Here is a 13,532-nt window from a genome sequence, read left to right as displayed (position 1 = left end):
TAAAAGAGAGGGGGGGGGGGGGTGGCACAAAGTTGTATGGAAAAAGGGAAGAATAGGAGAATGAAGAATTGTGAGGAGGTGTGAGCTTTGAAAGAAATAGAGGAGAAGGGGGAGAGAGAGGGGGATAATAGAGTGATACAAAAGGAAGCGCTGAAACACGGCGCTCAGGTAATACTAATGCCTAGCGCTGACAGATGTCAACTGAGAAAGAGTGATGGAAAAGGATAGATGGAATGAATGGAGGGAAGGAAAAACACTTAAGGTACACAGCCGAATGACAGCGACCAGTGAAGTGTGTGTGAGTGAAGTGTGCGGTCCGCCGGCACAGCTAATCCCACCGTCACAGTCTGAAAACAACAAAGAAGAGGATGGAATGTCCTCGACCCTCGACCAGCTCACGCATGAAACATCTGTGTGGTTTGGAGAAGCTACTTTAAGACCCTAGCTTGCTAAGCTACAAGCTTCTTGTGATTTTAAATAGCTAAATTGCAGACACGTTAATCTTTGAAATAATAGTTAGCTACAGTACAAACTAACATAATGTGCCGTGGCTAGCTAAGTGAAGCTATGTAAACATAAAAATGTACAGAGAGAGAGTGAGAGAATCTCAGAAGAAACAAGAGGAAGCATGATGAATAGAGCAAGAGAGACCGATATACATCCTCATTGTGTGTGACAGACGGATCTAATCTCTTGAAAAAGCTTTGGTTCTCTTGAAAAAACAGTGGCTACTTATGATTTACATTGCATTCTACGTAAACTTTCTATGTGAAAGTTGCATTTTGCACATTACCGTTTAAAAGATTGGAGTTAGTAGGATTTTTTAGCATTAAACTGATCAAAAGTGACAATAAAGACTTTTACATTGTTACTAGGGGTGGGCGATATAGCTTCAAAATGATATCACGATATTTCAAGAATATTTGCGATAATGATATTTATGATGATATAGAAAAAAAAAATATGGAACTTTATTGGTGATTGCAATCAAATGTAAGCAAAGTTACAAAGTAGCCTTGGTACAAGTTGGTAGTGTTTTCCCTTTAAATCTTAAGTACAAGTATAACATAACTCCTTAACATTTTAATGTAACAATAGCTAAGTAATTTATGCCATGGTCTGTCTGAATACTGGAGTCTGATTGGTCGGAAGATGCGCAATGAAATCTTTTAACGGACAGATAGTTCCAAGTCAGTTGAATCACCTTTTGCGCTGTTTTCATTTAAGTACACAGACACACACACATAGGCCTACGTCACTCACAAACAGAGCGCGGAGGTCGCACACACACACACACACACACACACACACACACACACACACACACACACACACACACACACACACACACACACACACACACACACACACACACACACACACACACACACACACACACACACACACACACACACACACACAAACATTCATGAGCACAGACACTTGTTATCAACGCCGCCCCGCGACTTTTAGTCATAAAATAGCTTCGCTCCTGGATCACTACATTATATTTCTCAGCAACGATGGGGTTACATCTCTATTTTTAAATAAAAAACGCACATCTTCGTTGTTAAGAGAGACGCTGGACAGAAGCAGGTTCGAATCTCTCTCTCTAGCTCTTGATAATTAATTTAAATAAATGCTATAATTCATTCATTCAAATAAATGTAATCTTACGCACTACTCTATCTCTGTGTCTGATACAGGGTGGGCAGAATGCTAGTTCTGATGAGCCATAACCGTCAGCTTTCCTCATCCGGTCAAACATTGCGCTGCAAAAAGCTTTAAGTTATCAATTTTGGCAAATGACCATGGCATAAGCGCTTCGCGTCGGCCGGCTGTCCTCTTGTAACCAAACCACTTCCATACTATTGAAGTAGCTCCTTTTTTATGAACTAAATCGTCATCGGAGGATGACATGCTGCTCTTTGGCACTGTCCCAAATGGCACCCTAAACCCTCACGGTCTCCCTCTGAGTCTGCACTTTCACGACGTAATGCCGCTTTGACTGCCGGGAAGAGGTGGACTTAACGGACGCTCGCACGCAGCGGCCATTGTCGACAAGTCCACAAGACCGAAAGAGCACATGAAGTGTACCATTTGAGACAGGGCCTTACTCTCAGACAGGTGCTGTTGTTGTGCGCGCTAGGGAACGTAAATGCGCCATACGTGATCGCAACGCTATATCATTGATATCGCAATATGACACTTTTTTATCATGTAAAAATGTATACCAGTGTTATCGTGGACGGTATGATATAGCACACCCCGATTTGTTTCAAATACGTAATTTCACATAAATTATTTTTCTTTTAATCTTTTAACATTGATAATATTGAGAAATGCTTCTTGAGTAGCAAATCAGCATATTTCTGAAGGATCATGTGACACTGAAAGTAATGATGCTGAAAATTCAGCTTCGCCATCAAAGGAATACATTTAAATCTATTAAAATAGAAAACAGTTATTTTAAATTGTAACTATATTTCACAATATTACTGTCTTTACTGTATCTCTGATCAAATAAATGCAGCCTTGGTGAACATAAGAGACAAACATTAAACAAATCTTGACCCAAAACATTTGAACGGCACTTTCCACAGATAATTTATAAATTTATTCTTTGAATTTGGGTGTATTAAATCATTGCTTATATGTGACTGTGTAACCGTGTGAGTCGTAGCATACTAGAGTTTAACATTCGCACTGATGGTCGTTCTTAGCATGCTGGCTAAATCTATAATGGCCAACAAGAAGTAGAGCAGTCTCTGTGAGTACCGGGCTTAAACACCTCATTTAACAGAATCATTTCTTCGTCATTACACCTGGCTGTCAAAACGAGAGAAAGAGAGAGAGAGAGAGACTCCGGGGAGAGCATGTGTTGTGATTCTAGAGAAGGTGTGTGTGCGTGAGGTGGACTTCTCTCCCCCGTGATTGGTGCTAATTGTCGTAACGAATGTCGTGCCATGGCAGAATGCCAGTGGATGTTCCCGTTAGCTGGCGCGGTGCAAACGCGGGCACTAATTACTTTAGTGTGTATGACGGCACGAATACCCCTGCACACACACACGCACAGGAAGTTTTGTCTTCATCAGTGTGACATCACCGTGATCTGTCTGTATCTTGACTTTGTTTAAGTGTGTAAATACTATTTGTCTGTACTGTGTGATGCACAGTAGGTATATGTGTGAGTCTGTTTATGTATACTGACATGGCTAAATGTGTTGCATGCTTATGCATGTATATACATGTGTATAGCATGCTGGTGTGATTTGTGTGTTAGGTTTTGTGTTCCAGTTCCAAGTGTTTGAAACTGAGGTGTTGTAAATACACAAAACACACAATGCAATCCACCATTCAAATCAGACACAAACACACACATGAAAAATTGGTAATGTGAAAGCTGTCATGTGAGCTCAGCTGAGCTCAGGGGCACTGAATTTGAGACTGCCTAAAGGAGGTGGTCTAAGTTTGGTTGCGCAACTTGCGCTCAAACTGTGCCGCGATTCATGTGAATGTGAAAGCAACACTGACTCAGGTGCGCAAGAAAAGTAACCTGCTCCGGCGTTTTATCAGATGACGATGTATTTAGTTCAATAACACATGTAAGGGCATATAATAACACATTCGCGCATAGAACAAGCGGGAACAATCGCGCTCTGATGCGGACCACAACAAAAGTGGCAAGTGTAAAACGCCCTGAGACTAAAACTCAAACAGGGGCATTTTTGGCCATCCTAACTGCATTCTATAGGCTTCATCACACAGTGAGTTGTTGCCCTGCATCATATTCTTCATCATATGAAATGTAAGATGACCTAAGTAGGCCCGGGGCATGTGCGTTAAATAAAAAATAAAAATAAATATTTTTTACCGTAACTAATTAATCTAATTAACGTATTAAATCGACAGCCCTAATAGGAATACATTGAATGCAATGTAAGTGATAAAAGGTAAGTCTCTAATGCTGCCTTCACACCAAACGCGAATAGAGCGTCTGGCGCGAGTGATTTCAATGTTAAGTCAATGGAAAGGCGCGTTGACGCGCGTCTGGAGGTCCTGCGGCGCAGAAGACACGTTTCGCGCGGCATGAAGGACGCGAATCCGCCTCGTTCGCGCATATGACGCGAATTTAGCGTCTTGTGTTACATGCGAGTGGTGCTTTTGTGCATTCACGCGTTTGAAGCGAATTCGCGTCTGACGCCCGAGTTGAAAAATTTGAACTTTGCCGTCAATTCGCACCACGTTAACCAACCAGGAGCCTGCTTGCTGCGGTCACATGGTAAAGTGACGTAATGAGAAACCCTGCATAATTTAAAAATACTACTATTGTGTCACAAAATGTAGTTTTAAGACTTTTTCAGGTGACAATGTAGTTGTTTAAAGCTCAAATCTGTGGTTTATTTATAAAGAGAGCGCCTATTTAAAAAAAAATAATATTGTGTTTTTGGAGTTGTGAGATCCAAGCGATCACCGGGCCCTCACCACTCATAACCCCGGCGAGAGCAGCCTTTCCTCGGCTAGTCCTTCTGACGTTTGCCGCTGGCTCTGATGTCCTGTAGTGGTTTGTCTTGTGTGGATCGAATGGGCGATCTTTGGTGTCATGACTCTATAATTTGTTGTCTGCCAAATCGTTTTAACTGAGGGCAAAGAGAAGTTTCATAACTTTATTTTTTAAGGATATTTAAATATACAGTACATGCAGTGATAGATAATGTAGTGCGTTGCCTGGACCACATTTGTGTGGCTATTAATGCTTAATATATAATTTTAATGAAAATGAAAAGAGGCAGAGTGGTGTTTTATGACATATTTCTCCTGGAGCGCCTTGAACGCGCATCTATTTCGCTTCAAACGCTTGCCGCGGACGCGCAAATGGATTCAAAATGTTCACGCGTCAAACTAGACACGGTAGACGCGATTTTGACGTTCTATTCGCGTTTGGTGTGAACGCAGCATAAAATGCATGAATGCAGGTGTAAAGCCCAAATGCATAAATTATAGTCAAGAAAGAGTATATCACACTGTCTAACAACAGGGCCATGTTCACATATTAGACCTGTGTCTCCTTGTGTGTGTGTCCCAGATTGCCAGTGCAGTTCAGTTATATTTACACCAGTGTGACAGCAAAGACAAGGAGGGTTCTGTAAAAGATGAAGGCTAAAAAATGAATGCGCAAGTGAGCTGGACAGGTAAACTGTGTGTGTGTGAAGCTCCAGGAACTAGCCAGCTGCCTAGCGGATGTCGTTCTGTCCTGTAGAGTCCAGTCCCCTTTGGCATCCATAGTGTATGTGTGTGTGTGTGTCCCTGGCACAGTCATCAGGAAGGATATGCTAGACTACAGATACAACGCCATTAATCAAACCCATGAGAGAGACAGAGGTTACGAGAGAGAAAGAGAAAGAGAGAGAGAGAGAGAGAGAGAGAGAGAGAGAGAGAGAGAGAGAGAGAGAAGAGAGAGAGAGAAAGAGAGACCATCAACTGACCATAAAAAGAGGATGACATAAGAAGACATGGTTACCTAAAGAAGAGCTAATCTGTAATGAATTTAGATCAGGAGCAGCTGAGGCACAATTCCTCCTCCACTGTGACAAATATACACCCTTACTCACTGTACAGTCAAATCAGGAGAAAATGACAAATTTAAAATCTTACTTGGTGAAGGACCTACTTCCTCTTTAGTAGCACATCATATTTATAAATGCCACAAAGAGGTACTGAGTAAATTAATATGTGTATATATAAATATATATGAATTTATTTTATGTATGTTCTTGTTTTTTTTTTTTGTTTTTTTTTTTCGCTTTGCTTTGGCAATATTTTCCCAAGTATGTTACACCAATAAAGCAACATGAATTGAATTGAGAGAGAGGCGATGTATGTTTATTTGTGTTAATTATAAAGTTTGAAATGGCCTACATTTCCAAAAAATATTAAAACAAAAAAGTAAAAGACTGGACCTGAAAACAATCAAATGCACCTCAAATGAAACAAACTAATTTTTTCCTTTGTGCGTGCATGTGTGTGTTTTTCAGAACTAATAAATGAAATGAGCCCTAAGACACAATAAACACATCCACTCACTTCCTCTGAGAGAGAGCGAGAGAGGAAAAAAAGGGAGTGAAAACTGTGTTGGAAAGAATGAAAAGGGTTGCTGGGATGAACGAACAAAGACAACAGAGCGTGATAAAAAGAGACAGACGGATAGATACGTATATAGATATATAGACAGCGTTGGGGAAAGTGACTTTTAAAAGTAATGTGTTACAATATTGCGTTACTCCCTAAAAAAGTAACTAATAGAGTTACTTGGTTACTTTTTATGGAAAGTAATGCATTACATTACTTTAAGTTACTTTTTGTCACCTGAGCTGGGCTTGCATGTTCTTTTAATAACAAAAAAAGTTATATTTTTGGCAAAAGTAAAGGCCCTTTCACAGCAAAAGTGAAATGAATAAGCCTCAGGCTGATCATCGAAGGTCAGCAGCAAAGAAATGTGTTAATAAAGTGAGAATAAATACATAAAGTATATTTGTGTAATTTGACATATTTTATTAATTATTGCAGTAATGTAATACTTTGCATTTTGAGTTTGCATTTAACTGCTTTTATTCATTTTGAAGAATACTGAATCTGTTTTTGTGCAAGTGAGATGAGTAAATGCACACATCTATCTATCCATCCATCCATCCATCCATCCATCCATCCATCCCTCTCTCTCTCTCTCTCTCTCTCTCTCTCTCTCTCTCTCTCTACATATATATAGTATATATACAGACATAACCTATATATTATACACAGTGATGATCATGCAAAAATATATTTAGCATAAAAATAGAATAGTGGAGCGTTTCTTTCAACACAACTCTAAATAAATCTGCTCAAAGAATGAAATCATCCAGATCCAAAGAGCGCCTCCGCACACACACACACACAAACACACACACAGACACACACACACACACACACACACACACACACACACACACACACACACACACACACACACACACACACACACACACACACACACACACACACACACACACACACACAGAGAGAGGCATTGGCGTGGGGGTTCGTACCATCTGTGAGGGATTGGAAGCACATTTTGCTGCTGTATTTTCCGAAACCAGCAACAGTCCTGGCGCGAACCTGCATCACATACATGGTGCCCGGCCGTAGTCCGTCCACGCGAGCCGTGTTCGTCTGACTCCTCACCTGCGTGGAGTTCACTTCAGACAGCTCCTGAGAGACAGAGAGAGATATGTTCAGTTGACACATTTTTTCAAACATTTCCAAATTTGCTTCTCATTGACAGCAATGAGACCAAATGGAGACCTTTGCTTGAGTCCTTCCCTTTATTAAAATACCATATAAATTGCATATTTGTCTCTCTTAGAATTTTAGAAGAGATCTAAATAATGTCGCAAACTGTGCTCAGATTTTTCAAGATATCAAAGTTTGCAATAACAAGTCAGAGATCTAAATATAATCTCAAATTATTCTCATCAAAGTCCAAATTACCTTCTATCTACATTATCTAAACTGTACAGCTCTGTACACTTACTCAGTTCTCCAATATAATTATACGAGAAGCATCTGTAATGACGTTGATACCTAAAAGAAAAGAAAACTGATATCTCCATTTAGTCTTGTGAGCCATAAAAATAGATCCTATGAGCAATAACACGTTCCTTTTTTAGGAGTAGAGTTTAATAAAAATGAGGCTCTTTGAACAGCCGTAGACGAGCACTGATGCCATCAAAAAAAAGGACATTTAGGAGCAGACGAGACAGTAATGTGTTGAGTGAAAAGTGATGAGATTTCTCTTTCTAAACTCCATCAACACCCCAGCAGAGCGAGAAAGTGTGTGTATGTGTGTAGAGAGAGAAAGAGAGGGTGGTAGACAATAATTGGCTAAATAATTTATCCTGTTATCATAACTGTCTTTATTACATTAGAGCAGTGGTTCCCAGACCTTTTTTTTTTTCAGGAGCCCCCAATTTCAACATTCAAAAGAAATTGTAATTCCTTTCCGTTTCATTCCTACTTGTAACCCTTACACTAGAGTGAGCTTGGTGGGGTTGCTATTATATTAAATATATACATAGATGCCTCAATAGTGCCTGTTTCTATGGGCCACAATATGTAAGCCATCTATAACTAAACTCAGAGCAGAACTGATGCGGTTCCATTGGATTTTAGTTTGCACTCATCACTCAACAAAATAATGACACTGAACAGATAAGAGTAAACCAGGACTAAATATTGTGTGTGAAAATTAAATTAGACTGGTTCATTTAAACTATAGACTGTACCAAATAAGATTTGTATTCTTATATTGATGATGTCACCTCAGTGTGTGCATCTGTTCAAACACTAAAAAATACAGTATAATACGCTGGCAAACAACAACACTGGTTTAAACACAATTATCACTCATAATTATCCCAAATTATTATTGCAGATTACTAATTTGGTTATTGAAAATATTCAGGGTGATGCATTTAACATACAAAAAGTGTTAATGTGCATGTGTGTATGCATTTAAAAAAAATCATTAATGATAATAATACTTTTGTGTTGTCGCTTCTTCTCTTAACACGGAAGGAATCGATTGCAACTGCAACACCATCGGACCGAATTATCAAGACTATCCTGCGACTGTATATGTGGACGCTCTTCAACCGCTCAGGCAAATGCAAGTGACGTACAATATACAAAATTGCTGTGTAGTTAGTTAGAGTTGTAAACCCCTTTGTTCAAACAAAGGTGCTTGTAGTCAGAACTGATGGTTCTCCCAGGTGTTAGACTCTTTTTCCATAGCTTCATTCCTCTGTTCTGAACCAGTTTTTCAGTCACGTTGTATGCGTGCTTGTGTGTATGTGTTTCTGCTAGATTAGTTATGTGTTCGTGTTTTAGTTAAATAAACTCTTGTGCACATTCATACGAGTTGGTCCTGGTCTGCTTCTAAATAAATTGTCACTATCGAATCGATCATAGCTATGAGCTAAGAAAGAGTTATTTTTCCGTGGCCATGTCACGATCACCAGTGAGAGTGCCCGTGTAGTCCACGAGAGGGCACTCCACCTCAGACTATTGCCATATCACCACAGACTACATGACCCACAATACTCCTCAACCTTTGTCTCTCAGAGTAGTTCCCTTACAGGCCACAAAATAGCCTTTCTGAAGAGTTGATACTCAATCAGTACTGAGTGTTCGCTGGACGAACAGATTAATTGATTGTAATATTAATTCAGTTACATTAAGTTAATTCGGTTAACTGATCCAAATATTTATAATTAATTATTTATAACGAGTAATGATTAATTATTAATATTTCCTCTTTGAGCTAATTTGTTACACCTGCCTGAATACTGTTATGGTCTACAGACTATATGATGCATGTCAAATTTTTTCTGTGTCTGTTTTGTCACAGTTTCTATTTCCTTTGTTCTGTGTTTGTGCTGTGGGCGAAAGCAAAAAGTGCCAAAATGAAACTCAGAAATGTATTTCGGGAGTGAGAAAAAGGAGACCGATTTAGTAAAGACTTTCAGATACAGAAGAGCGAGACTTGCTGCAACATTCAATTTAGTTTTCAAGGTCTCATCAAAATTCACAGCAGCACGACGCTGAAAGCCCACGCTACACACGAAAACCCCCACTGTGATGGCCGAAGGCAAAATCTGTTTCTTAACAACTGAAACATAATAACAATAATCAGGGAGAAAAAAATAACAGTGATATTAATAATTGAGGTTCATATTGTGTATGAGTGGCATGTGAAGGGGCAGGAGGTTTTGGTGTATTGTCAGTAATTTACAAAAGACAGTATGTCTTAATATGTGCCATCCTCATAGTGATGAATGAGCAAAAATTAAAAGAGTCTGCACCTGACATCACTCCAGCCACTAAACACACATGAAGAGCACTAGAGCAATGACATATAAATAATGAAGGACACTCACAAACACCCTCATGTCATTCCAAGTATAACTTACTTTCATTCGTTGAAGGATTATTCATGCTAAACTTCCATACAATGAAAGTGAAAAGAAACAATGCTTAGGTATGTGGTACATGTCAAAGTAACATCCACATGGATGGCTTTTTCCAATAGTGCATCCTGGTGCCATGTGTTCCCCAGGTAAGTGACGCACACGCACCTGACCATCCACGTGATGTAAAAGAAAACAACATTCACCAGACCAGGCCACCTTCTTCAGTTTCTCCGTGGTCCAGTTCTGATGCTCACGGGCCCACTGTTGGCGCTTTCGGTGGTGGACAGGGGTCAGCATGGGCACCCTGACTGGTCTGCGGCTATGCAGCCCCATATGCAACAAACTGCAATGTACTGTGTATTCTAACACCTTTCTATCAGAACTAGCATTAACTTCTTGAGCCAGTTTGATCGGACCACACGGGCCAGCCTTCACTCCCCACATGCATCAATGAGCCTTAGCCGCCCATGACCCTGTCGCCGGTACACCACTGTTCCTTCCTTGGAATTTTGATAGATACTGACCACTGCAGACAGGGAAACCCCACAAGAGCTTTGGAGATGCTCTGACCCAGTAGTCTAGCCATCACAATTTGGCCCTTGTCAAACTCGCTCAAATCCTTATGCTTGTCTATATATGCTTGTGTATATATATATATATATATATATATATATATATATATATATATATATATATATATATATATATATATATATATATATATATATATATATATATATATATATATATATATATATATATATAGATATAGATAGATAGAGAGAGAGAGAGAGAGAGAGAGAGAGAGTGAGAGAGAGAGTGAGAGAGAGAGAGAGAGAGAGAGAGAGAGAGAGAGAGAGCTTTTGAGTATTCTGAAGAAGTCATATGACAAATTTGTGAGGAACAGACTATAATTTCAATCAATGTTTGCTGGATTACAAGTTTTTTTGTGGGTGAACTAGCCCCTAATATGCTGTTTCAAAGATTACCTTTATTGTAGTGTGTAAAAGGTATACAAAGTTTCAAAGATAAAAGTGTATGTAAATGGAGGTATTGTCTTCAAAAAGAAAGAGCTGATTGAAACGAGTCACCAGTAATTCCAGTCTTACTTCCAGCACAAACCTACAGAGGTTTGTAACAATTACACAGAATGCCAGTCTATGTTCTTCATTGGCTGCCTGCAAACAACATCTAACTTGACCCGCCCTCAAACACTGTAGTTGTAGCTGAGGCCTGGAAGGGTTTGGTTTGTGTTGCCGACATGACGAGAAGAAACGTCTCGGTTACATATGTAACCCTCGTTCCCTGAAGGAGGGAACGGAGACGTATGTCGGAACTGACCGACGAATTGGGATCTGTCTTCAGTGAAATAAAGAGTTATTGAAAAGTAGAAATTAAAGTTAAAGCTCCAATCTCCTCCCCAAAATCCCCCAAAAAGTCAGCTCAGAGAAGCTGTCAATCTCAGCTGTCAATCATTATGTCACACCCCCATTTTTATAGCATCAAAAAACTTAAAGCAAACTATAACTAAAAATTTTTTTTAAACGAATAAGTGAACTGACGTCAGCGTGATAAAAACTACCTAAAATGACAGAAAGCCTCTTTGGAAAAATTTATTTGAAGTGTAATTTGATAGTTTAGTTTGTCTCACGTCCCATTACATTACATGGAGAGGGCGAGGTTCATGAGCTATACTTGGTCCAGCCACCTGGGGACGACTCAAACGTTTTGTCTTCACTTTTCAGGATTTGTGCGGCACACTTGTTTCCGACACACACTGTAAGTGGTAGACCAATCACAACAGACTGGGTCATCTGACCAATCAGAGCAGAGTAAAATCTCGGAAAAGAGGGGTTCAGAGAGACAAAATTTTTGATCGAATAACTTCAAAAACTGAGAAAAGAGATGATGCTGCAATGTATATTATGAGAAAAATAAAGTGTTTTTTGTCCTATTGTAGGAGACTTCCAAAACTAATATTGGAGGCTTTAAAAAAAGCATAATAATGGCACTTTAACAGCTGAAACCGTAACTCAAAATAGTTTTTCCACCTTAATTTGCATACCCCATTACCTCTGGAGGTTTATTAACCATTTAAAATCTTTGTGACGGTCCCTGCATAGGGCACAGATCACAATCTGCCTTAAAACCTGTCAGAAACACTGCTGTTCTGGAGATTAGCTAACCGCAGTGCGGAGTGACACAAATTAACACGATTTAACAGATAAATAACTAAATAAATAAACAGCCGCTCTTTATAATGAACAGAACAAACAATCTGTGATTCTGTTTGTGATTTCTTAAATACTCTCACTTCTTATCAAGGCCGCCTTTGATTGTGGCCAAACAATTTAATCTGAATTTAACTGCAAAATGTTTCATGTGAATATGTTCAGAATCAAATACTAGCATAATATTTTTTGCATACTGCATGCTGCCTATGGAAGTTTAAAAACAGTATGCAAATGATTATATTATACTACAGTATAGTATCCCAAATTGTTATATGATTTGATCACGTTTGATTAAGCAAATGGTTTTATTAATAACAATAATAAGATTTACAAAAAATTATAATAATTATATTTATATTTTATTATTAAAATGTTAAAATAAGATTTTTATTCTACTTTATACATTTTTACATTATAATATTTTAATTATTTTTTGACATTTTTTAAATTTTTTGAAACTGTTCTGTTATTTTATTTTGCATCTAATTTAACTGTTGGCATTCTGATCAAATGATGAGAAAGAGATCATTTTTAAAAATCAGTTGCTCTTGATTTTAGTTAATTCATGCCACTGAAAAAAAGGTCTTACAGTTGTTACATTCATACAGAAAATGTACATACTGAGCATACTTCAAAATTAGTAAGCATAACAGCCAGTGTGCTGCTTAAGTTTACATGTTTATCTGGCTGCTCTTCCCCCAGCAGTGAAACCCCCTCAGGGGGCGGCCCTCTCTCCCGCTGTCAGTCAAATGGGGATTATGGGAAGTCCCTCCCCACCTCTAGCACCTCAAGATGGTGTGGAAAGTAGGAGGGGCTTGTGGCAGGCAGCCAATAGGAGCGACTGCCAAGGCAGACAGACACGGCTCTCAGCAGGTCCTCAGTGAGCAGTGGGACAGTTTTGGCAGGAGGCAGGTGTCACCGCCATAGACCAGCAAAGCAATCTGTCCTGCTGAAGGGAGTCGCCTGTCTTACACACACATGCACACGCTATCACACAAACAGGGGGACGGGGCTGGTGTCAAATCAGTCCTTCTGTTAATGGACCGTGGACCGCATACACACACGCCATCTCAAACATCCTTCAGTGAACATGGCACGGCTGGCCGTGGCAAAGTGCCACTTCCCCCAACTGGGTGGCACATGCCACCTCTGCTTGCATTATGGCAATACCACCTGGTAAGACCTATGAAACACAAAGGCAGTACTGGGGAACATTACTTTTAAAAGAATAGTATTGCATAAACTGCTTTAGCTGTGTACAGATTCACAAATTCAATTCTGATTTATAGGA

The 13,532-nt window shown here is 39.4% G+C and overlaps 1 protein-coding gene across 1 annotated transcript in view; it reads right to left on the bottom strand.

The window, feature by feature from the left end:
* ephb1 (EPH receptor B1) overlaps window positions 1–13,532 on the bottom strand; it is a 419,430-nt gene that overhangs the window by 56,232 nt on the left and 349,666 nt on the right. Inside the window, exon 7 of the mRNA XM_079818972.1 lies at window positions 7,086–7,248. Coding sequence (XP_079675098.1) covers window positions 7,086–7,248 — 163 coding nt within the window. The remainder of the gene's footprint in view (window positions 1–7,085; window positions 7,249–13,532) is intronic.

Source organism: Gobio gobio, assembly GCF_949357685.1.
Source record: "Gobio gobio genome assembly, chromosome: 6".
Classification (NCBI taxonomy): domain Eukaryota; kingdom Metazoa; phylum Chordata; class Actinopteri; order Cypriniformes; family Gobionidae; genus Gobio; species Gobio gobio.
The sequence above is the reverse complement of the archived record's forward strand: the minus strand, read 5'-3'. Positions and strand labels throughout refer to the sequence as shown.